This window comes from Podarcis erhardii (genome assembly GCF_964252035.2).
Source record: "Podarcis erhardii genome assembly, chromosome: 9".
Classification (NCBI taxonomy): domain Eukaryota; kingdom Metazoa; phylum Chordata; class Lepidosauria; order Squamata; family Lacertidae; genus Podarcis; species Podarcis erhardii.
In genome coordinates this window covers 35,321,623-35,348,821 of record NC_138512.1, presented here as the reverse complement: position 1 = coordinate 35,348,821, position 27,199 = coordinate 35,321,623, and the positions used below count along the sequence as shown (strand labels likewise).

At 39.7% G+C, this 27,199-nt stretch overlaps 1 protein-coding gene across 1 annotated transcript; it reads left to right on the top strand.

Annotated features, from left to right (window-relative positions):
* Positions 1-27,199, top strand: ANXA10 (annexin A10). The gene is made up of 12 exons (XM_081875469.1): positions 1-157; positions 5,421-5,502; positions 7,410-7,504; positions 12,722-12,835; positions 15,166-15,256; positions 17,183-17,262; positions 18,171-18,224; positions 18,308-18,401; positions 19,866-19,961; positions 20,761-20,819; positions 24,990-25,112; positions 26,858-27,199. The coding sequence occupies exons 1-12, from the start codon at positions 140-142 to the stop codon at positions 26,924-26,926; spliced, it is 975 nt and encodes a 324-aa protein (XP_081731595.1). The 5' UTR covers positions 1-139; the 3' UTR covers positions 26,927-27,199.

Sequence of the window (27,199 nt, the reverse complement as noted above, 5' to 3'; positions counted from 1 at the left end):
AATCAGCTTGATTGCCCTGGTCCTACCAGTTCATCAACTGAACAACTTTACAGCATTTGAGCTTCTTTTCTTCTCTTTTTTCAGTCTCTTTTCTGAACCCACCATCCAAGTAGTTTTTTACTTGGAGATTTGTGCCAAGATGTATAGCGGGAACTACGTGAGTACAATTATCCACAGTTTTCAAATTAACCTTTGCTTCTTTTTCCCCAAGAAACATCAGAAGTGTAGTTTGCTGGTGGGAAACTGGTCAGACAGACTGAAGTCCATCTGCCATCTAGGAGCAGAATAATTTGGTGACTTATTAAAGCCTGCTTTGTTTAATGATGAATATTTATAGCACAATCCTATAAATGCCTACTGAAAAGTAAATCTCACTGAGTTGAACAGGGATTTTTCTAGGGGTGGCAAAGTAAAACACTGAAAGGGGGGAGCAGGTGAATTTCTAATAAAAATGAGAAGAATGGGGTTTATACATTTTCTCTCCTATCTCAAGTTCTATAACTCCTAGAAACTTGCTCTTTAAAAAATAAAAATAAAGCTGACAATCTGCATATTATGGTTCATGGGGGTCAGCAGGGATTATGCCTAGGTAAGTGAGTATAGGATTGTGGTCTTAATTACCTTTAATTATACTGAAAAGACATCTATAAATAACAGTACTATGCAGAATAACATTAATAGTGTTCGACAATATATTGCTTAATCCATGTATGAGGACAATGATGTCTCTTATAGAGTTCATTATTAATATGGCCAGTAATATTCTTATCCATTCAAAATGCTTTTAGTGTATGCCTTACAAATTGCTCTGAAAAATCAATAGAAGACTTTCATAGGCACAAATGATCTTTCTCTAGCTATACAACTGAAGGAAAATATTTGCAGTAATTTAACTGACAATCCATTTCCTCGAGGAAATGTACCCTGATCCCACTTATTTTTCTAGCACCGTATTAGTCATTTTCATTTCTAGTCCATTTCTTTCATATTTGATTACCCAAGTTCAATAATATTTGAATAATTCACATGTTTTGCTTATGGGTCTAGATTAACTAGATTTAGTGCTGCCTTTTAAACACAGCAAATGATTTCATAGTTATGTCCAGAAGGACAGCTAGGGGCTGACTCACTTGTTAAATTGGCTGTTTATTTCCTCTCTCAAGACCCCTTCTGCATATGATCTAATTATGTGAGCTGTGTAACTTGTGAGCTGGGAAGTACCGTAAATAGAAGAGAAGCAACTATGTAGAACTTCACGTGTGATATTGCTTATGTGTAAAGTTGTATCAGCTGAAGCAAAGGTTTCATTATAACAAGTGAACCTACTTTCATAAGTACCGTATTTTTTGCTCTATAAGACTCACTTTTCCCTCCTAAAAAGTAAGGGGCAATGTGTATGTGTCTTATGGAGCGAATGCAGGCTGCGCAGCTATCCCAGAAGCCAGAACAGCAAGAGGGATTGCTGCTTTCACTGCGCAGTGATCCCTCTTGCTGTTCTGGCTTCTGAGATTCAGAATATTTTTTTCTTGTTTTCCTCCTCCAAAAACTAGGTGCGTCTTGTGGTCTGGTGCATCTTATAGAGCGAAAAATACGGTAATTCATCTCACACCACAGCATAATAACCATTGCTTGGTTAGTCTTTGGAATGGGGATGGGGTGGAGTCCAAGATCAAATGTACAAAATACTAGGAAAGGAAGGTCAAAAAAGACTATCAATTACTGTCACACTGCTGCTGGGCATAAACATCCATGTACTAGCCTTCTCCACAATGCAAACACTGATATTTCACAAACAGGGCACTGGCATTAATAAGTATATCACACCCAATTTCCTGCAGAATAAAAGAAAACAAGTGAGAACTGTAGCAAATCATTGCAGTGTGGAATGCTCCTGTTCAGGGTTCCAGGCAATCAGTTACGGAATGTTCCAGAATATTCCATTCCACTCTCTCTTCCGTTTCTCCACATGCTCGGTCCCCAATCATCCTGTTCAAAAAGGAACTAATTCCAGTTCAAGTTTGTCCTTTTACAAAACAGATTACTTCCTTTCAGGTTCATCCTCAGCAAAAATAAAAAATCAGTGCTCAGAATGTTACAAACTGCTGTATAGGATCTAAAGGTAAATCAGGTAACTCAGTAATAAGACAGGCAGAATGCCAACAGGTGAGGCTTTTCTCATAATCGTGACCCTTCCACCCTGCAGGGAGGTGGGACCGATTCGGATGGTCCGCCCCAACACTTAATGGATCCAAATGGTTTCCAGAAAGTGGTAGGGGATGTTTTATCCCACGTTGATGGCCTTTTATTGGATGCAACCATATATAATTTAAGAAGCAGGAACTATTTATTGTCTTCTGTATGTATTGTACAGAGGGTGGAAATTTCTCTTGACTTGTTGTTGTTGGTAATTTGCAATAAAGATGGATCAGAAAGGACCTGTTTGCAAAAGTAGATCTAAATCATAAGTATGAAACAGTTTGTTTTAAAATGAATTCCCAGCCATAAAACATTCCCTCTATGAAAGCATAACTTCCATTGTTCTTTATCAGAACAGTGACTTACTAAACAAATATTATCAGAAGGCTGTTCATGCTTCAGATTGCAGTTTTTAATCATCAGAATATTATGTACCATAGAATCATCAGAAGGAAAAAGAACCCACCAGCACAGGTTGGCTGGTTCAACTTGAGAGTCCAGCAGTGCATATCTCGGTAGTGGTGCCCACCCTGAGGAATGCCCTCCCATCAGATGTCAAAGAGAACAACAACTACCAGACTTTTAGAAGACATCTGAAGGCAGCCCTGTTTAGGGAAGCTTTTAATGTTTGATGTATTACAGTATTTTAATATTCTTTTGGAAGCCACCCAGAGTGGCTGGGAAGGCCCAGCCAGATGGGCGAGGTATAAATAATTAATAATAATAATAATAATAATAATAATAATAATAATAATAATAAATTATTATTATTATTATTATTATTATTATTATTAGTAACCAGATAATCTAATATGTGCATAGGATGTTTCTTTACCAACATCATGTTTGTGACTGAACTAGACCAGAATGAAAATCTGATTGATTTATTGCTTTCTGCTAGTATTACATGCATTCAATTTCTTATCCATGGTTAGGAGATTGGTACCAGTTCTTACGTCCTACCCTTTCTCTGGTTAGTAGTAGCTAAGACGTGGCATTTCATCTGCACTGCTGCTTACCAAGGTAAATTCTAGTACCGTTCAGCTTTAATTTGGTTTAACTAGTTTTGCAAACCAACTTTCTAACCCTTGGTGCCAGTGCAGACACAGTTCTCTACCATAGTTCACGGTAGCCAGGGAAGTGAGGAGGGATATTGCAGGGACAAGAAGTGGAGGGATTGTGCAAGCCCACACCTGACTTGGGTAGAGATGGGCAAGATACTGTTAGTGTTTTATTTAAGGTGGAAAGGTTGCCTACTTTACGTAAGACAAGCCTCTATTGCTCATCAACTGCAACTGTACAACAGACTGAGTGATCACAGTCTTTCCCACTGTGGTGAAATATATTGCATTTTTATTTAAATTTTAGTAAGTCTACAGCTATACATATTTTTAAAATGGCACACGCAACTTTTATACAAATCTGTCTTCATTTGTGTAAAGTTTTGGTAATGCATTTCCTTGGTTTTGGTGGTGCATAGGTGGCGACCCATGTTTTATCTGCATCAGGACATTGTGGGACAGCCTTCATTTCTATCCCCAAAATAATTGGAAATATAGAACTGGCCCTTTTCTGTTCTATCTGAAATCAACAGCTCCCTGGCAACCTTTTTGTTCCCCCAATCCTTTTTTATTCCTGTTTTGCAGAAGCTGGTGGCAACAGTGGAGGGAAAAAGCTCAATTGTACAATATTGATTTAAGCACAGGCTCTTACAGTAACTATTTTAGAGTTCAGCATGTATGTGTGAAGGAGGGTGATTATTGGTAGTTTTTCTATTTCTTCTTCTTTTGTAGACCGCATTTAGGGTATCTCGGTAGTCGATTATCCACAGTATTTTGTGATCTGTCTCACAGCAGTTGCAAACACATGTTTTCTATTTTGGGGGAGGAAGAACCTTAGCGACTCTGCAGGTTCTTCCTCACTTTGATTTATGATGTGCTCTCCCATCCTGAAAAATATTTTAGACTAATCTGCAGAAGGAGTTATTGTGATGAGATTGCTGTGTCAAAGCTGCTGGAATCCAGCGATGGCACAAGTATAATGCCCTTTCTAATAATTCACTCTGATCTATGGGGAGGTGTTAGCTGAATACATCGGAGCCTGGTGAGGTATCTTATTCACCAGAGGGTATTTAAGGTCTTATTTCTCTCAAACTTTTACACATTTTTTCTTCTTGCCAAGGATTCTTTATTTCTGCTATCAATATTTTCAAAGCTGTGCTTTGGAAGAATAATTTCAATTCTAAGTTGATAATGAATTAGGAAAGTGCCAAAGAGGAAAGAATGTGCATTCTTTTCTAAATCTGATGCTGAAATGCAGGTGGGCCGAGTGGTTTTGTTTCTTTCTTTCAAATGGCTGCACAGGCAACTTATGTACAGAGAAAAACTAAATTATCTTAAATTCAAAGCTTTAAAGCTAGCTGAACTCCAAGGTTTACACATTATTATTAGTTTTTATTCTTATTTATTATATTTCTACATCACCCTTCATCTGAATATCACAGGTTGGTTTACAAGATAAATACAGCCATACCTTGGTTCTCAAATGCATTGTGGCTCAAATGTTTTGGCTCCCAAACACTGCAAACCCGGAAGTGAGTGTTCCAGTTTGCGAACATTTTTTTGGAAGCCAAATGTCTGATGTGGCTTCTGCAGCTTCCGATTGAGTGCAGGAAGCTCCTGCGGTCAATCGGAAGCCACGCCTTGGTTTATGAACGTTTTCGGAAGTCGAACAGAGTTCTGGAATGGATTACGTTTGAGAGCCAAGGTACGACTATACATAAAAACACATAGCACAATGGAGTGGGGTTTTTCTCAGAAGGGTAGTAGGAGATGGGAGAGTAGGAGAGTAGCCATCTCCTACTACCCTTCTGAGAAAAACCCCACTCTACCCTCCCACTATATATGACTTCTGTTTCAGTGTATCTGAAGAAGTGTGCATGCACACGAAAGCTTATACTCAGAACAAACTTAGTTGGTCTCTAAGGTGCTCCTAAAAATATTCATGTGATCAAAGTAGTAACTTTTTTCCTTTTCAAACTGCAGGTTCAAGAGGCCTGATCTGGACCCTTCCATACATTTAAAATGCAAAGATATGTAGTTCTAGCTTAGCCCTACATTGACCACCAGGGCATTGTTTTTTTAAAAAAAAATAGGTCAATTTAAATAAAAAATAAAAAATAAAATAAAATAAAATAAAGGCTCACATTTCTTTTCTCTCAACAGATTCAAGGGACAATCTTCCCAGCTCCTACTTTTGACCCTGTTATGGATGCCCAGGTTCTTGGGGGAGCTCTACAAGGAATGGGTATGCAAATATGTTAACTAACATTCAGAAGCAATCCTTTATTCTGAAATGTCTTTAGATTTAATGGATGTACAGATACTAGCACCAAAAGCCAGTGTAAGGGGAGGGCAGAGAAGAAATGTTATATATCAGATTATCTAGATCCATTTGAATCTGGTTTCAGGCTCAGGTCTGGCACCAAAACAGCCTTGGTTGACCTGATTGATATCTCTGCTAGGAGAGAGAGATGGGGAGTGTGACCCTACTGGTTCTCTTTGACATCTCAGTAGCTTTTGACACCATTGGCCATGGTGTTCTTCTGGAGTTTTGCAGGGAGGTAGGATTTGGAGACACTGTGGGTTGCTACCAGAAAATACTAGGATATTGTCACTCAACTCAATGACTTTTGAGTTGTAGGGTTCCACAAGGGTTCAATCTGTCTCCTGTGCTATCTAATATCTATATGAAACCATTGGGAGCTGCCATCTAGATAGTTGGAGCATGGCATCCTCAGTCTGCTGATAACATGCAGCTCTATCTTTCCATTTCATCGGAATCAGGAGATGATGTGACAATGTTGGACAGGTGACTTGGAAGCAGTGATGGACTAGAGAAGGGCCAGTTGACTAAGACCAAATCCTGATAAGATGGGTGTCCTGTTCTGTGTGTGTGTGTGTGAAGGTTTTCCTGATCTGGAAATAGTATTTTTAACTTTTTGGGGATGTTATAACTCTGGTTTTTAGATGTTTAGGTTTTAGCTATTTTGATGTTGATGTGGTTGTAGCCCTGGGCTCCTTTGGGAAGAAAGGTAGGAGATGATACAGATACAGATACAGATACAGATACAGATACAGATACAGATACAGATACAGATACAGATACAGATACAGATACAGATACAGATACAGATACAGATACAGATACAGTCCAGCATTATCATTGAGGGGAATTAGAGTATATTCAGCAGACAAAAAATACTGTGGAAACTTTTCAAGAAAATAAAGGACAATGCTTTTTTTCACTCACTGCTTTATAGAAAAAATAAAAGTCTTAATTATATTCAGAAGTTTTTTTTTTTAAAAAAAAGAAAAAAACAACAGCTTTAACAAGGAGAAAACAAAGCCTTTCTAGGCTCCTGTCTCGCTATTCTCAACTCTCCAGATCATTAGTGGTAGGCAAGCTGTCTTCTAGGAAAATGTGCCTGTCCATAATGATCTTGTCTTATCGATAAGCTACTGAAACTCCTGAAAAAGTTCTGACATCCTCCAGGATTGCCCAGAACAGTTTTTAAATCACTGCTTTTAAGGTATCATTTTAGTACTAAACCCCAATCATAAGCCAGAAACCATACACATTCTTCTTCTCTTGTTAGAATTGGGTTCCCAAAGCACAGAGCATTACTCAGAGGCTACTGTGAAGGAAACAGAAAATAAAAGAGCTCCTGTATTTATTATACAATCCCTTTGCACACATATATATGTAGTTTCAATCAGTAATCCAATTGTAAGTAGCCATAAAAACTGGAGCTCAGTAACATTAAAATAAAGATTTAAACAGTATCTGAAGGATGTAAACACAAGGGTCAGATATAAATCTTTACGCAATGACGAGCTCTTGTTCCATGAAAGCCATTATCCATTCTCTTGATGTGCTCATGTCCATTGCCCTTGAGAGATATGGCAATGCATCTGATAATGCTAACTATTTGTCAGTGGCACACCAGCAAGTCACAGGCACATAAGTACTTTAAATACTACTGGGGATTGTAAATGCCAATGGGATATTCATTTGTTGATATTTTTTCTGCAGGAAATGCAATTAACACAGTGGAATAAAGCACAGCAACCACTGCCCAGTGCCAATAACACTGGCATGATAAACAAGTAACTGCTCCCTAATCTAATAATTATATTTTCTTTCTCTTAAAGATTGTGATAAAGATGTTCTAATTAATATTCTAACGCAGCGCTGCAATGCTCAGAGACTCATGATTGCCGAGGCTTACAGGAACATGTATGGCAGGGTAGGTTTTGATCATTTTGTTCACAACTATAGTTTTCAGTCTCCTGTTCCTATCACTGTTACTGGTTTTATATATATTTTTCTGGTGTATCCAGAAGTACTGCCATCTCATTTGTTGGCTACATGTGAATGAAGAACTATTTGCTTCACTGTCATCATAGGAACTTCAGGTCTGTGGGCTAATAAAGTTCTTATTCCATTTCTCCATCACTTTGACCGTGTCCTGTTTTTGATCCAGCAGAAGACTTACCTTCATGGGTCATGTCTACTGGGATGAAGTCTATATGCCAGAATATAAAAAGCACCAGTTTAGGTGAACCAGAGTTCTTGTAGTGGTTAGATTGTCAGACTAAGACCTGGGAGAGACAAGTGTTCAAGTTCCCTTTCAGCAATGAAGCTCAGTGGATGACTTTCGGCCAGTCACTGCCTCTCAGCCTAACCTACCTCACAGGGTTATTGTGGGTATTAAATGAGGAGGGGAACCATGCATTGCACCTTGAACTTTTTGAGCATCTTGGATTTTTAAAAATGGAGATATAAATGCAATAATAAGAATAAGAATAATGGAATCTCTTCTCTCTCTCCCCTTTGAACAAAATGTGCATACAAACATACACCTGATGCTATTTCAACCTTTTTTTTTACAACTTTCCAAAAATCTTCTCATGCAATATAGGATGCTACTGCTCAAGAAACACTACTGCAAAGCACCTTTGAGTTACAGATCTCCTTGGCCCCAAGAATGAGCATGTGGAGGTCATTAGGACATGTGAAGAGCTCTGCTGGATCAGGCCAGTGGACCATCTAGTCCAGATCCTGTTTTCACAATGGCCAACCAGATACTGATGGGAAGCACACAAGCAGAACCTGAGCATAACAATACCCTCCCCAGCTACAATTCTCAGCAACTGGTATTCAGAATCTTACTGCCTCCAACAGTAGAGGCAGAGTACAGCAGTTCTGGATAGTAGCTATTCATAGCCTTAGCCTCCATAAATGTGTCCAATTTGCTTAAAAAACCATCCAAGTTGGTGGCCACCAGTATCTGTTGCTAATGTGAATTCCATAGTTCAACTACATGCTGTGTGAAGAAGTACTTGTTTTTGTCTGTCCTGAAATCCAACATCCAAGACTTAGTGGATGGCAGCATGGTGGGAGGCCCTTGCAAACTCTTTCTGAAGGAGCTAATTGGGTGTGTTGAGACATGATGCTAAACTATGGCCTGGCATTACGTGAATGAGTTTTGGACATGTCCAAACCCTTCTGGTTAGCATTAACCTTGGTTTAAGGAAACATGTCATGAAACCCTGGTTTGTTCCCTAAACCAGTAAGAACAGTTCCATGTCTGAATTAGATCATGTGATTTATCTAGGGCTGGGTTGGACAGTGTGCAGCCATGGTGTTTTAGCACGGGAAATGTTCTTTTTAAATGAAATCCTCCAAAAAAGGGTTTGCTCTCACCTAAAACAGATTGTCTGGGCCTCTTCATCCTTAATGTAACAATCACATTTGCTGGTAAATATCCTTAAATGGGATGTGTGGAAACTTGAAGGAAAAGCCTTTCCTCCATAATGCTTCTGATGGTTCTATAGTACCTAATATTCTGTTCAGATATTACCTCAGAGGACAGCCAAAGATCACCAAAGTGGAGAACAGGAAATGCCACATGAATTAGCCTGCCATCATAGGGCCATTTCTGTGGCTGATATGATTAGCATGATAATTTTTGTGAGCCATTTCCAGCAGGGCTATAAAGCAGGCTATAAGTATCCTAAATAAATGTGTGTGTGCATGGCAAATGAGATTGTTGGATAAAATTTGGTGCAACCCAGAACCTTTATCCAAGTATCAGCTGTTGTATCAGGTATCAGGACTGGGAAAATCCTGATGCCACACTACACCCACCTATGAGATGATCTCATAGTCTTTATGTGCGGGCAAAAATGAGTGCACTGTATGAATGCATCAAGGAACCAGGATCACTGTCCTGTCTGCTGACTGATATCCACTGTTCATGTAAGACACCCTTGAGCCAACAAAGGCTGACACAGCTCAGAACAGTTGCAGAGAAGCTAAAAGAACTATAAGGCTGTTGCTTTCAGTTCTAAGATCATTAATGAGGAAGTTGAAAACGCTGGCATTAAAATTAATTGCAAATTGCAAAATGAATTTTTAAAAAGCAAAAACAGATGCAAGTTGAAGCACATAGTTCCACTGAGACACATATTTCCATTAAAACATCCAAACTGGTTCTCTCATTTAGACCTAAGCACAAACTTCTCTGAGATGCCTTCTTACAATTACCCTATGCTTATTTCTCATAACCGAGATAATTAGAAAATGTTAATAATGACAATTCAGAGTTAGTTGTCTTGTCTTATTTTTCACTGCTCTTCTCCATTTACCCTAGTTCTAATTGCAGGGGGTAATTTTTAATTAGTCTCCATTTGTATTATTAATCAATTCCTACAGGCATGCTGTCAGCAGCAAATATCTTAATGAATTAATTTCTATTCCACATGTGATTTAGTGGCTGTCAAATGTATCTAATGTGCATTCAGCAAAGATTACATATTGTTTCTTCATCATAAATTCATTTTTAATTTGTATGTCTCTTTCCTCATTGCTGCTCTGCCTGCTATGTTAATTATATTCACTGGGCCTGTGGTTACCTTTAATTATTCGCCTTCTGAGAGCAGCTTTTGCATTAGCCGTGCTATATTTCATTTATAGTTTATATTACCCCTTTATTTCTAAATCCCTTGGTAATGAAAGTAATCATACACAATTCACAAAGAAACACTTAAAGCCAAGTTGCACTGGAGGACACATCCCCTTGTGTTTTGATTCAGTCAATCAAAATCTAGACCTTGAATTGGTGATCAAAGCAAAATAAAGGCTGGTAAAATGGAGAAAAGACAATATGCTCCTACCGAGTAAATATGATTCATCTATGGATGGAGGCTGAGTGAGGATTCAGCTGCTGAAAGAAGTAGCATACATGCAAAGAATGGTAAACAGGGTGAAATTTTGTTGTTGTTTAATCGTTTAGTCGTGTCCGACTCCTCGTGACCCCATGGACCAAATTACAAAATTAGAAATCCCATATCTGGTATCAGAGGATTGTGTACATAGTTAGCCCTTCTAGAGTTGTACTACACCAGGGGTGTGGGTGTCTGCCTCCTTTAACAGATGGTCATCGTGCCAGCTAAGGTAGCACCAAGCAGGGTGTGAGGAACAAACCTTCCAATAGGTGATAGCCACTGATATAGTTGATCATGCCATTTTTTTGTACAATATCCACAGCTACACATGAAGTAATTTTAATGGTGGCTTGGGCATTCTGGGAATAGTGCTAACACACACACACACACACACAAATTCCATACCCTCCAAGCATCCTGATTTTCCAAGGCCAGCCCTGTAATTACAGAAGCCATCCAGGTTTCTGATTTGATCCTGAAATATTCCATTTTTCATTTTTCCTCCACATCTCAGAGAACAATTAAAAGTGGTGCATGTAGGTACAAAAATGGAGTCCTGTTTACACTGAAAAGAAAAACCTTGCACTAGATGAAGGAAACGGTGAAGGCCTTCCTATAATTTTGAAGGAAAAGGTCACCAATCCACTTTAAATTCTGTAATTGCAATGCTTCAGCAGACAAACATTTCTTAAGAAACATGGGGAGTGTTGAATCCTTTATTTACAAGTGGAGTTGATTTGCAAATGGAGCCTGACACTGTCGACTCAGAAGGAAGCCTTACTGTATTCAGTGGAGCTTACCCCCAGGTAACTGGGTCAAGACTGGGCAGCTTTTGGGGGGGCCACTAGGTGGCGCATGGGAAGATGGCTGACAATAACATCTCTCCGACCCACACGAGGTAATTTGGAGGCTATGATGGGGGTAATTAGCCTCCTTAACCCCCCCCCAGGATTATGGGGGGGACGGCCCTTGCCTGCTGTGCCCTATACCACCCCCGAATTTGTGGGGGTGGGGGCACCTCCTGTGGGATTTTCGGCACTCCTTGACGCCGTCCCCGATTCGCGCCGCTGGTTGCAATGATCTTTAAAAGAAACAATTTGGACGTGATTAATTGCACATACATCAAGGAAAAAGGGGAGTAAATACTGCTGACAGAAGAGATCTCTGATAACAAGACAACAATAAAATACGAGAAGAACGTCAAGATACGGTATGACAAATGACTGAGGGGGGAGGGGGGGAAAACCTGCCCTTACCTTTCATGTGATTTAACAAGAATCCCCCTCCCCTAATGAGTCAGAAATTAAGGACTTAAGCTGTGGATTTAAGGCTGTGTGGAGATAAACTTTCGATCCAAAGCAATGTTTCAAGATGAAGCTGGAAAGCTAAGAGTTTTGGAGCGTCACACTCAGAAAAAAAAATGCCGTCGCCATTTTGTGAGGCATTGTGGGAGCTCTTGGGTCTGGGAGGAGAAAGAGAGAAATAGAGTTGTTTACATATCGTGAATCAACTTCTCGGTGGGACTTAAGAGCGACAAATGCCAAAATTTACGATGGAAAAAGTGATGTTATCTACGAAGGAGATATATGGAAACCATCTGGACTTAGTGGAGGAACGGGAAATCCACACAGGAGTATTACACTTGCTATCGGCTTAAGGAGACTAACAGAAGAGATCGTAAAGGAAAAAGAGAAATTATACGAACAAGATATGATGTGGCAACACCAAGATAAGACTGGATAGAATTATGAACTTTGTTTGGACTGATTGGGACTGATTTGGACATTAACGCAGTAATAAGAAGATGATCTGAATCCCCCTTTGGATCTTGAAGTATGGGTTCCCCCCAAAAAATTTAAAAATTTGGCTTTGTAATTCGGAATTTATATGATGTGATTTAATTTGATGTGATTGGCCAGTTAATAAAAATTATTAAAAAAAAAAAAAAAAAGACTGGGCAGCTTTCACTGCAATCCAAAGCATTTTTACTCGGAACTAAGTTCAAAAGGATTTACTCTCTGGTATGTTCCTGATCATTCTCACAGTTTCCGTTGTTGTTGAGGGTAAGTGGTTTTCTACTTGGTATGTTCAGTGTGACAAAGCTGCAGAACGCCTCCTCACTATTACTAAGATTGTACATGGTTATTCCATCACTCATATACAGTAAAGCAATGAATTTGCACTGAGAAATGCAGGATGTGCAGGATAACTAAAGATCGCTTTCTTTTCCCAAGGATTTACTACTGGACCTGAAAGAAACTCTCTCGGGTCATTTCAAGGAAGTTATGGTTGGCCTGATGTATCCACCTGCGTCATATGATGCCCATGAACTCTGGCATGCTATGAAGGTACTTGTTGAACCCTTGTAGACATTTATATATAGTTTATTTATTGAGATTTGGCTACAGACCATAAGGTCAGGGTTTTATTATTGAATCTGGAGTTAATATATCAATTTAAGTCCAGGCTACCTAGCAGCAGGGGTGGACCTTGGTCTTTCAAATTTTAGCAGCACCCTGTGCGAGGTTGAAATTCGGTGGCCTCCATCTCTTGCCTTCTGTTCTGCTCCATTCACTATGTCACAGTTGTGACACCCTGAGACATCCCCTAGGCTTGGCACTCAGTGCAGTGGAACCGGTTGAGCTGCCTCGGATAGCAAACCACCTCCCCCTTGGACAGACCAAGCTCTGATCACTAAGATCTTCCAAGGAGACCCTGCTTGTCATTCCACAACCCACAGATTATCTCTTAATGGTGATGTGGAAGATCTTCTTGATGAAATCTCCCAATCTCTAGAATGCCCTCACTAGCGTAATTTGTGAGACACAGATAGTAATTACTAGGGCTGGGCAATATATCATTATATCACCCATATGAACTTTGAAGTTCACATCGTGATAATTGTTTCATAATATTTGAGCTGGCAATGTATTGTGAATCACAATGTGTGTAAGGGCTAGGCAATATCTGGTTTTCAACCTCGCAAGAACTCAACAGCTAAATATTGCAATGTTATCAGCAGCTAAACCTCACAATATCACCAGCTAAACATTGCAGTCTACCACAATGTCTGAAATAAAGATGGAACTATACAGAGGTGAACAGGACAATATCCTGGCAACTGCTACAACTTAGAGGTCTATCCTGGCAACTGATACTACTTAGGGGTCTTTTTACCTAGCTCTTAGATACTTTTATTGAATAGTATTGTTTGTACTTTTTATGTAAACTGCTTAGAGATTATTAATATATCAAGTAGTATAAGCATTTTATAAATAAATAAAATGGGAGAAAATATGAACATGATAATTGGTAATTCCACAGATTTTAGGTATATATTTAATCATTTAATTTGACTAAAAAGCATGGAACAAACTTGTGTATCACTATATATAAACAAGGACCATGAACCAGAACAAAAGCAGCTGATTGTTCATCACAAATTAATTTTTATGGCCAACATGTGGAACTAATAGCTACTATTGTCCTGCTATTATCTCCAGTTCTGCACACAAACATACCCATTGCAACTGTCAATGATGAAGCTATTTCTACATGGACTCAAACCTTGTTCCCATAATGGTTTGCCTAAGCATGAAATAGCCACATTGCCTGGTCCCCTGCATATTTATTCAGAATTTCAGTGAGATGACTCATTCTCAGATTAGTGCACCTGGGGTTCCAGTCTTAGCATAGCAGCATGCTACCAAGCTTCATGTGTGCAACTGGGACAATACACAGTAACAAAGCAGAGCGCACTACCACTGCTTCACAAGCCTGATCTTCTTCCATACTTGCTGCAGAGAGACTTCTTCAGCCCAAATTTAATCCATCTGAACTGGCAAAGCAGGGAGAAAGCACTCTACTTCATCAACCCAATCTAGATTGCTTTCTTCCTCAGTGGTCACCTCAAGGCAATTATGGAGGAAGCAGAACAGGACAGATTAAGGAGATGGCAAGTCAGTGAGGTGAAAAAGGATGTCCAAGGGAGAGTGCCATGGACCAGATTCAGAGACCTGGAAGTCTGGATTGGACCTATGGGCTGCAGGTTCCAGATACCTTTTTTTTACTGTTTCATAAGGACACCGTAATACTGGCACACTTCATGTGGAGCTAAAATATTGCTAATATTGGTGCAGCTTATATCATTTTCCACCTTGTTTTATCAAAGGAATAAAAGGTAAAGGTAAAGGTACCCCTGCCCATACGGGCCAGTCATGACCGACTCTGGGGTTGCGTGCTCATCTCGCTTAAGAGACCGGGAGCCAGCGCTGTCCGAAGACACTTCCGGGTCACGTGGCCAGCGTGACAAAGCTGCTCTGGCGAGCCAGTACCAGCTGGCTTACCTTCCCGCTATAAAGCGGTACCTATTTATCTACTTGCACTTAGGGGTGCTTTCGAACTGCTAGGTGGGCAGGAGCTGGGACTGGACAACGGGAGCTCACCCCGCTGCGGGGATTCGAAGGATCAGCAATGCTTAAATTCAAAATGTCACAGACTTAGGCAGTCCAATGCTCAGTGACCAATGCACTGCTAAAAAAGCAATGAGATTTTTCAAATCACTGCTTCTCAGGAAAACAAGAACTTGAGGTAAAACATGGCATGCTGTATTTATTCTAAATAAATGGATTTGTAACCACTGTTTATACTAGCAATGTTTTTTTCTGCTTTGACCTAGGGGGCTGGCACAGAGGAGAATTGCCTCATTGACATATTAGCCTCGAGATCAAATGGAGAGATCTTCCAGATGAAGGAGGCCTACCTAATGCGTAATAATCCCCATTGTTTCCTGCAAAAATGTACAGCTGCAGCTGCAATCTAGAAGAGGCTAAATGCCTAATTATATTACAAGCCTACATGCTTTGTGCTACTTTTGTCATTGGTTTCCCCACAGAATCCTGGGAATTGTACTTTGACGAGGTGCTGACAGGATTCCACACATACACACACACACACACCAGAAAAACTACAGTCATTATTATTCTTAAACTACTTTGAGGCTGCAATCCAATAGATACTTACTTGGGAGTAAGCCTCAGTGAATACAGTTGGTCTTACATCCAAGCAAACACCATAGGATTAAGCAGTCATCCTGTAGCACATGTAAGCTTTAAATATGCCTCTATTATCCAAACCAACCAGTTCTTCCTTGCTTTAAAAAAATAGGTGTTTGGAGAGGGGGTGGCTTGCATAGGCAACAAAGTGCAATAGCAACACCTTTCTTACTCCATCCCTTAATTAAGTTGTGTTTTAGAAATAAAATGCACAGCTCTACTTTATTTATATGGAGTAAAATGAGGGTTCTGATAACCATTGGGCATGATTGTTCATGTTTAATACTAAGCATAGCTAAAACAACATGATTGTTCTGTGGCCACAAGGAGCTTTTTGTTATCCTACTAATTTCCCTCACTGAAGATGTGGGAAAGGACCAGACCACGAATCATTTGTTAAGTTAAAAAGTGGCATTATTAAGTCATTAGAGCAGGATCTTAATACTATTCCACATTGGAACAAAAAACAATTTTAAAAATTCCATAACATTTGGTTATAATTAATTCATATACAGTGGTGCCTCGCAAGACGGAAAACCCGCTAGACGAAAGGGTTTTCCGTTTTGGAGGCGCTTCGCAAAACGAATTTCCCTATGGGCTTGCTTCGCAAGACGAAAACGTCTTGCGAGTTCCTGCGGGTTTTTTACCCCTTCCCCCCCCCCCTTTTCCTAAGCCGCTTATCAGCTGTTCCGCTGATAAGCCGCTTAACAGCTGATCGCTAAAAGCTGCTAAACCGCTAATAGCACTAATCCGCTAAGCTGTCAATGGGCTTGCTTCGCAAGACGAAAAAACCGCTATACGAAGAGCCTAACGGAACGGATTAATTTCATCTTGCGAGGCACCACTGTACATTATATGAATATATTTTTGTATCTTTGAGTTCCTATGATTACTTTGTAGAATGCCTCCTAATCAGGATGTAGCATGTAGAGAGCCAGTATTTCCCATTAATAAAATGAAGATATTATGCTTCACACAGTTTCATTTTAGGGACTCTTTTTGCAGTTGCTGTTTGAGAATGTACTTTGCTTACTATGCTAAGTTTCTTCTGCAGCATAGTTATCATGATAATTATTATTTACCTGCTTGGTGTAGAATATTCACACCCTTCCAGTCCATCTCCTGTTCCCAATATCCTTATATTAGAGACAAATTAATTTCCTCCAAGTTGTGCAGCTCAGTGGGTTTCCACATTGACTTGCTTGCCAAGAAACCTTTTATCCCTCCAACAGAACCTCTGTGTCCCAAAGGATTCAATGAAATGGTCCACAGTGCACAGCCAGCTCACAAGAGCTTAGTCATCATTTCACACAAATTAATTGTGCATGCATACAAAAGCACACGCACGCACACACATACACCCTGCAGATGCACCTTGCAAGGGGTAATTGTGCAAGTTGTTTCTCAGCAAAGTGAAGCTGCCATTACTGCTCTTCTCGCAGCAGGATTGCTTTTATTCTTGAATTCTTTGTCCTAGTGAAATTATTTACCTTTTCAGTGTTAAGCACCTTATGTCACAGCTACAGTCTAGCCAGTAGAGAATTCTTTAGCCTTTTGAAAGGCATTGATTGGACATCTTTTGACATGTGAAATATCAGCTTTTACTCATACGTAGTTGAAATGCATTTGTGTTCTTCCTAGAATATGACAGTGACCTTCTTCAAGATATTGATTCTGAGACCTCTGGACACTTTAGGGATACACTTATGAACCTTGCTCAGGTATAGTTTGCATAATTATTTGAAGAATTGCATGGTTAAAAAGGCAAAAATATTTGTGTTGTCCTGTGTTGATTGGAAGTTTTAAAATGAACTTTTGTAGAATGAATAGGGGAGAATTCTTTCTGAATTTTCATCTACAACTTATTTTTTATTTATTTAGAAGATTTCTATCCTGCCTGTCAGTCCTAAGGATCCTCAAGGTGGCTTACACTGTCTCTGTAATACACACTTCTTTGGCCACGTGAAATCTCTTGTTTCTAATTGCGGAAGCAGAACTCACCACTCATCTTATTTCAAATGGTATATTCACAAGGTATCTGTGGTCTAGTTCACACTGATGCCATCCCACTCCCTCTGTAATTTCCTGATTCACAGTAAGCCAAAGTCTGCCATTGCATCTGAATCAGTAAACTATGGTTTGCACTTGACCTCCAGACACAAAATGGAAGTTATGCTTTCAATATATATTCCAGTTCTGGTTTGAAAGGCAAGCACTAGCCAGATATTGTGAAATTGGATGAGAAACTATGGCTTGTACTAAGTAGGGGGCAGAAATTAGAGTGCATGAGGGGTGCAGGGGGGGATGTAACACTAAAGCTTCATGTAACACTAAAACATGGTTTGCATGTCATAGGTGGGTGTTTAATCAGATGTGCTGTTGTCTGTAAAATGAAAATGAAAGATAGGGTGGACAGTGTTTAATATAACCAGGTTTAGGGGATGGTAAGAGTGCATATATGAATGCATGTATCCATGGTTCAATACTGAAAGCTGTGTGCAGTGCCCTCATCTGAGTAGCTACAACTAGCTCCATGTCAAATTAAAGCGATAAATGGGCTTCCAGGGCAAGGGGTGTAGCACACTACTGTGATCATCACAAATTCTCACTTCAAGTTATTTATTTCCAGGGAACGAGACAAGAAGGGTATGCAGATCCTGCTATGGCTGCTCAGGATGCTATGGTATCCAACAATTTTCAAAATTAGTTTGAAAAGTTATTTGATGTAATCGCCTCCCGCTCACTGTCGTTCTTCTAATGATCTAGGTCATATGGGAAGCCTGCCAGCAAAAAACTGGAGAACACAAGAACCTGCTGCAGATGATTCTGTGCAACAAGAGTTACCAGCAGTTGTGGATGGGTAATTCGTTTTCGTCACGGCTTCACCATGTCAATATGTAACAGAAAGAGTCATACAGCACTTGACATGCCCAAACGCTAATATTCCCAGAAATCAGCTTAGTTTAATTCAAACGGATTGCACTTGAAGGCCAATTAACTAATAACAATAACAATAACAATAACAATAACAATAACAATAACAATAATTTATTATTTAAACCCCGCCCATCTGGGTGGGCTTCCCCAGCCACTCTGGGCGGCTTCCAACAAAATATTAAAATACAGTAATGCATCAAACATTAAAGGCTTCCCTAAACAGGGCTGCCTTCAGATGTCTTCTAAAAGTCTGGTAGTTGTTGTTCTCTTTGACATCTGGTGGGAGGGTGTTCCACAGGGCGGGTGCCACTACTGAGAAGGCCCTCTGCCTGGTTCCCTGTAACTTGGCTTCTTGCAGTGAGGGAACCGCCAGAAGGCCCTCGGTGCTGGACCTCAGTGTCTGGGCTGAACGATGGGGGTGGAGACGCTCCTTCAGATATACCGGACCGAGGCCATTTAGGGCTTTAAAGGTCAGCACCAACACTTTGAATTGTGATTGGAAACATACTGAATGCATGCATATGAATGCATATTTCATTGAGGACAAGGCTATCGAAGGCTGCCAACCATGATGGCTATGTTCTAGCTCCATCGTTGGAATAGGCATTGCCTCTGAACGCCAGTCATGCACAAGTCCTGTTTGCAGGCTTTGGAAGGAATCCGGTTGGCCATTGTGAGAACAAGCTGGTGGTCTAGATGGGCCTTTGGCCTGATCCAGCAAAGCTTTCCTTATTTTCTTATGAAGCAGCTTCTCCCTTCCCCCCATGCCCAAACACATCTTCCGATATGTGGGCGGACCTAGATGGACCACAATGCAAAATGGGTCCATTGCACAAGTTGCACACAATTTTTTTGCTGTGCCAAACTGATATCCATGTACAGAAGGAACCTATTTGAAACAGCACTATTGTGTAAAATAGCCAGAGAATAGCACTAGAATCTATCATACTGATGTTCTCACCTTGGCCAAATAAGTCATAAGTGACAATGGCTACTATAGTTGTTACATACGGCATATATGTGTAGTTGTTGGCATTCATCTGTCTCGGGAGACAGTAGAGGTGTGTGCCTTTCAGGGTTAAGTCAAATTGTTGGAAGGCTGCAGTGCCGCTGTGGCTGTACAGACTGATACAGAAGAGACATGTTTTGTTGCAACGGGGGCAGATGAAGGCCATTATAATTCTTTTCTCAGTTTAAGCAGTGGTGATTGTCAAAGCACATTCCTTGGCAAAGTGGCCAATATTTTTTTCAAATTATTGAATACTGTATTAGATCTTTATTTTAAAATCTTCAAACTATCAGTGAACTGGAGCACTAATATTCCAATTCATTTATTAAAATTAACTGAGAAAAAACTAACTCCTCACCAGCCATATATTTTCTTAAGTTTTCCAGGAATTTCAGAATATCTCTGGACAAGATATAGTAGATGCCATTAATCAATGTTATGATGGATACTTTCAGGAACTACTGGTTGCAATAGGTAACAAAATATTTATAAATTTTACTACACTATGATATTACTTTTATGTTTTAATATCCTTTATATCATCCCTTTCTTAAAGTGACACATTTTGTATATATGCTATACATTACCACATATACAAAAATGAAAAAAATGAAATGCAAGCTGGGAAAAGCACTATGTTCATTTAACACTGCAATAAGCTCTCCAACCTACCAGCTACTATTCACCTGGAGAAAATTGCTGCGCACTCTGAATGAGCAGCTAATTGTACTTGTGTTTTATTGCTGTTGCTACAGATTTCCTGCACCACGTTCAGGAAGTCTAGATCTTTACTCAGTGAAACTATTGACAATGGTTAAAGCTTTTTAGACTCCAGTTTAAATACAGCTTTTCTATGGAATTGGTCTTCTTGACATCTGAAGAGACCATTTCGAACTGTAAAATATTTAATGAAATAGATGGCACAAAGACAATTAAATGCCTGCAGCCTTTGAAACTTCTAGTGAGTAATTATGTTGCTAGCCCCACTAGAAGATTGGAAAACAGAGCATTTTAAGGCCAACACTGCTCATGATGTTGGAGTGTCATAGAGCTAACTATAAACTATGGAATTTTAAGTCACTTCAGATATCAGTGTTCATTCTGTTTGTTTCTTCCATTCGAACCCATACACCACCAACTGTCAGAAAAACATATTCCACAAAAGGGAAGAAATGGACGGGCTCATACCATCCAAGACACAACTAATGATTATTAATGTCAAATTTGTTTCAATTTTTAAGTCTGTAACATTGTTGTCTGATTTCCCCCTCAGTTCTGTGTGTCAGAGACAAAGCTTCCTATTTTGCATATAGACTTTACAATGCAATTCACGTGAGTATTTGCGTAATTTGAGAAGCACAATTTTGCTACTATTTTGTTTGTATGTGGCCCCATTCTCCTCTAAAGGAGTTGTAATCCTCAGTTTTAAAGTGCTGCTTCCTAGCTTTAGGGCTTTCTCATAATCATAATCATGTCAATCACAAATCCCAAACAATCCACTTGATGTAGTAACAAATGCAAATGCAACCCAACAACACTTTTCCAAAAATGGTTCGGGATACAAATCACTCCCAGGTTTACAACCTAATGCTAAATGTTTCTACTCAGAAATAAGTTTGGTGGGACATAGGTGGCATCCACACCATATATTTATGAACATTTATGGCACTTCAACAGTAATGACTTTCCCCAAAGAATACTTAGGATTGTAATCTTAAACCCTGTTTAGTTACATCTGGGAGCAGGTGGCACTGTGGTCTAAACCACTGAGCCTCTTGGGCTTGCTGATCGGAAGGTCAGCAGTTCAAATCCGCAAGACAGGGTGAGCTCCTGTTACTCTGTCCTAGCTTCTGCCAACCTACTGTAGCAGTTCAAAAGCACACCAGTGCAAGTAGATAAATAGGTGCCACTGCGACGGGAAGGTTAACAGCATTTCCATGTGCTCTTCCAAGCACTCATCACGGTGTCCTGTTGTCCCAGAAGCGGTTTAGTCATGCTGGCCACATGACCCAGAAAGCTGCCTGTGGACAAACGCCAGCTGCCTCAGCCTGAAAGTGAGATGAGTGCCGCAACCCCATAGTCGCCTTTGACTGGATGTAACCATCCAGAGGTCCTTTACCTTTTTACTTTTTACATCTGGGAATATGGGACCGTACATTTAACCAACCCTCATTGAAGCGCAGTTCTTTCCAGCATGCCATATGCTCAGGGTAAACATGTGACGTGGGGAACCTTCTCTAGTCATACATCTTAGAAGCCTGGAAGAACCTGCTGCAGATAATTTCTCTGAATAGGTGAGAAGGTAGGAGGAGCCAGGTGACAACAGGGGTAGTGCTAAAGGCAGAGTTTTAGCCCCTCACATGAGTAATGACTAAAGGAGCCTTAAGGGCCATGCTATTTAAACAAGGCAACATTGATAGGGATGGAAGAGCTGGTGTCAAAAAGTGACTGCATCAGAAATTCTCCATAGCCAATTGCTTGGAAGAATGAGATTCTACTCTAAACTGCCCTCCCAGTGGACAAATGCCAGTGTGAGAAATTGGTGGACTCTCCATCAGAGATTTTTAAGCAGAGGTTGAATAGCCACCTGTCAAGAGATTCTTTAGTTGTGATTCCTGCATTGCAGGGGTTGGACTCAATGACCCTTGGGGTCCCTTCCAACGCTACAATTCTGTGATTCTGTATGCATCTTCAACTGAAAACAAATCTTTACCATCAGTTGAAACGGCACAATTCAGTGTGGACTGACACTCCCTCTGGTGTACAAACCTGAAATTACAATTGAGGAGGTGCCATCATGCAATAAATCGTCTGCTCTGTGGTTTGAAAAATAACCTGGACACTGTCAGATGCACTATTTTCTATAGAAGCTTCATTTGCATTCAGAACAGCTAAAGTGCCAGCATGTGGCAACAGGATAAGCCCCTATACACACCAAAGAACCCTAAATATTGCATATTTCATTGGCCAGTTAGCACTTAACTCCTGACTGGGCCTTGTTGCAGGAAAGTGAGCCCATCATTTCAAAAAGCCTTTACTTCCAAATAGTGTCCATTTTAATTTCTGAATAGACATCGCAAGGAACTTTCCCTTTCTTCTGAGAGTTGATCAGTGAGGCTCGGAAGAGTTGCTTCTTGAGATTTCAAGGACCAGCAGATCAACTCAATTTACCTGTTTTATTTTTAAACATCTGTTCAGTTTAATTTCCTGAGAATAAGCATCGCTTCCTCAAGTAATTATTGAGGAATTTGCCCAAGAACCTTTTGGGAGAAGGACTGATCATGAAGTATAATTTGTCCCTCTTTCTCCCAGAGGACAGCTGGATAGTAAAGAGACACACGTGGGGACAAAGTCGGTCCATGGGGCAGCTGCATATACTTTGTGCTCACTTATAAAGCAAGATTTGTTTGGGTGTTTTTACCATGAAAAGAAGTGTGTGGGTGAAGGAAGGTAAACCTTGTTCCTACCCTCACTTGAACTCACTGTCATCATGAGCAATCTTCTCCCTGACTCACTCACTTCCAGTATGGGATGAAAGAAAATTGCTTGAAAAAATAGAACATACAGGTGGAGAAAATGAACTGTTTCATCCCCTCACACAGTATCATGGCAGGAGGACATTTACACCACTTTATATGTTAACAGTGAGGCCTCTATATTTTTTCAATTATTATTTTATTTATTTATTTATTTATACATACATACATACATATATACATACATACCCCACATACTCTGGGTGGCTCCCAACTGAATATTTAAAACATGATACAGCATTAAACATTAAAAACTTCCCTAAACAAATTCCCTAAATAAATGCTCAAGGTGGATTACAATATACCACACACACACACACACACACACACACGTGTATCCTCACAAATACCCTTTGTAATAGGTTATAATAAGAGACAGTGACTTGCTCAGAAAAAAACTAGGTATGCTTCATGGCCAGATTCCTCGTGCCTTCCTGAGATCTATGGGCCACAGATGCCGAAAGGCATTTTAAAATGCCGACAAGGCAGCAATTTGCATATATTTCCGAATTCAAAGTTGCTGTTCTCCTCTCCTCCAGTTTACTGCTCAAGTTAGATCTTCAAGTGAGCTGTTAAAATTAACATCTGCACACCCCTGCAAAGGATGGGCAGTAAAAGTACAATGGTGAGAAGTTACAGCTGTATCCCAATTAAAGCAAATTGCAGAGTAAGTCTGACTCGTACACTCCCATGCTTGAGAGACTTCTCAGATCTCTACTATAGCATCGTTTAAAGTGCTTAGCCCATGCATTAGAATGTGGAGTAATGAGGAGTCAACTGGAGCCTATAAAGTATTTTTCAGGCATAGTCCTTGATGGGCAGGAGAGGACCAGTGACACAGATTTTGAATGATTTTCTCAGTTCATAAATGTACCTGCAATTCATGTACCGGTATCCAATAGTCACATTAGCAAAGATATTCTGTGTTCATATGCTCAATGGTGCAGCAAATAAATGTCATTTTGGACCATATTAAAAAGAACTTGCAAATGCATATACACTAGCCAACTGCAATTTCAGAGGTATCTGACACAATATAACTGTGCATACATTAGTATATTACAAAGGTTTCCCTGTAAAAAATTAACAATGTGCAAGATTTTTCTAAGCTTTTCATCATAAAAATCAAACCTACAAATAGTTCTTTTGTTCCCTTATCACTGCTTCCTCTTGGGGGAAAAAGCCCGTTCATAGATAATGGGCAAATTTATCTTGCCATATGGGAAAGACATACTGGCCAGCTAAGTGCAGTTCAGAATACTGTGTCCTCTAGATGTCACCATTGTTCCATAAACCTCATGTTTTTCAGGTCAAGTATCTGGGTACTCCTTATATGGGCTGCTTTAAGTTGTTGGTTGTACTAACTAAACAAATAGGCAATTACTGAAGTATCAACAAAAATCATTCAGCAGTTACTCAGATTACTACTATTATAAACCCACATTTTCTTGAAAGTCTCATTGTCCCAAAGCAAAATAAATAAATAAATGCAGCTTAGCCTGTAATTCTGTACATACTTACTTGGAAATAAAATCCATTGAACTCTGTGGGATTTACTGAGTAGACATACATAAGTTTGTACTGTTAAGAGAGAGGGGGGGGGGAGAGGGAGAGATTCTTAATTCTCCTTTTCTTTAACCCCTTAGTATGTTTCTGTGTGCTGCTCTGGTTCACCATAAGTAGCTTAGTCATGCTGGTCACATGACCAGGAAGCTGTATGCTCTGTATGTACCCCAGAGTTGGCCACGACTGGACCTAATGGTCAGGGGTCCCTTTACCTTTAACTTTTATGCAGAGTGCAGCACAGTCTGTACAGTAAAAATTTATTACTCTCAATATTTCTCACAACTGTATTCCATGACCATTCATCCTAATTTATCATCTGAGACAAAAAGTTAACCTGTTTCAATGCTATATGTAAAAAACAGACATCTAAAACAGTCAAATGTCTCCTGTCCCCTTTCAGGAGTTAGGATTCCATAACAAAACAGTTATACGGATACTGGTTGCCAGAAGTGAAATAGACCTGCTGAACATAAGACAACGTTATAAAGAGAGATATGGAAAATCACTGTTCCATGATATCAAAGTAAGTATGTTTGGGTTGACTGTAATAATTTAGACATTAAAATAAAAGACAGCAATCGTTTTAGACATCCATGCGTATCCTCAGATATCAAGAATGCAGAAAGTAATTGCTTCTGAATGAACCAACCAACTTCTTGTTTCTTAACAGATTAAATCCTGTTTGCACCATGCTTACAATTTCTACTAGTAAGATGCACTGCATCTCCGAAAGATGTCCAGTGGTACTGCCCTTGTTCTTACTGTATGTCATACTTGCCCTGATTTTCTTGGAAGCCAAAAGAGGCTCACTGTCTGCTTAACTTAATGCAGCTGGTGTCATTTCCATGAATAAAACAAAACACCAAAAACATTGAAAGCAATGCTGTTACTCCAAAGCACAACACAGTGTACCCCTTATTTGTGATATTAAACTATATTTCATCAAAATATATAGTTTCTTCAAAATATAGTTTAATATATTTTATTTTACTCAGTGCAACCAATTTTACACCAGGAGAAATCCAAGAACACACTGCTGGGCTCCCCAAGTGATATTATAGATTCCACCTTTAGAATGCAACAACTAGTAACTCTTTGACCTTATCCAGTATGTTCAATTAGTTATCTTATACAAGATCTTAAGTTAGTTGAGGAGCATACAGAAGATTCCCTCAAAGTATATCAGAGACTATGGCCCCAAACTTTGCAATCAGTCCCCCAAAAACCCACTGAATTGCAAATATGAACCATATGCATAGCAAAGCTTTTTGGCACAGAAACTATGACAGAGACAAGAAGTAGTTAAATGATAATGATCCCTGGCAAAAACGATGAAGTTCCAATTATGCATAGTGTTTATTCATATACCCATGCCACTTTTCAGACAAACAGAGCAAATACAACGTACCAGGATGGGCTAAGAATGTTGTGACACACCGTAGACTGTGGGGGTTTTTTGTGGGTCTGCCTTCAGATGGTGGCGTTTGTTGTATTAGGTGGAGGAGGCGAATTCACAAGCTGGCCTTCATTCTAAGGCCCAAATATAAACCAACCGCAAATAACAACAATGGTTAGTCTATCCTTCTGGATGGCCAAGCCAAAACAATGGAGACAGGAGGCAGGGATGAAATACCGTAAGACTGGTTGCAAGATGGAATCATGCCCACTCAAGGCGCTTCCAGGTGACCTGTTTATTACGTTTGTTTGCAGAAATTAGACGTTGGCTATTTGATGAGCTCTTAGTCTGACTTGTTTGTTGGGAGGTTATGTCTAAGAAAGTGTTGTCCCCCAATTTCTGGAGTATTTTCCCATCAATTTCCGTATCACAAAAGTCCAGTCTTTTGAGGAAGCAGATTTGTTGCATAAGACCTGCCAATGAACTACAATTGCACAGCATGAATTTGCTGGTATGAGATTGAATCCAAACCCAAAATAACCAGTCTGGAAACACCCTCTCATGTTGCCACTGCACTTCCTCAACCTGCATGAGACACTGCTAGGCCAAACAGGAGTATCACTGAGAAAGAAGAGGCACAGCAGCAACTGAAGATCACCTCTGTCTTTTGCTTCTCTGTCCTGCAAGTGTATGAAGACTATCCTCAAACTCCTCTTGGTTATATCTGCCTTACATATGCCAAGTTCAGAAACTCCTATCAGCAGCTCTGCCCTTTAAAAAGTGATTAAGTTCTTGCAGAAGCAACAGAGTTGCTGTTGCTGATTTTTTAAAAAAAATGTGTAATATTTAATGAATATTTATTTATCTTGCAGCATTTTTCCTCCGGACATTATGAGAGTGCTTTACTTGCCATCTGTGCAGGTGATGCTGAAGATTATTAGAAGGAAGAAAACTATGTTAAAAATGAAAAAGTTTAGGGATGGAAATGCTTTCAATAATAAGAGATTCAAGCTGTCCTCATTATTTCTCTGTGTACTAATACACTTCCCAGTGTGATCAGTTCAATGCCTATTCTTTTCTAAATTTGTTTTGAACCAATATAGATTTTCACTTACCAGATTTTTTTAAAGAATGAATGCTTTGCTATTAATATATTGCATTTTACAAACTTACTTCAAAGTAGACTCTAATAAAATCCATGTGATTCCTTTCCA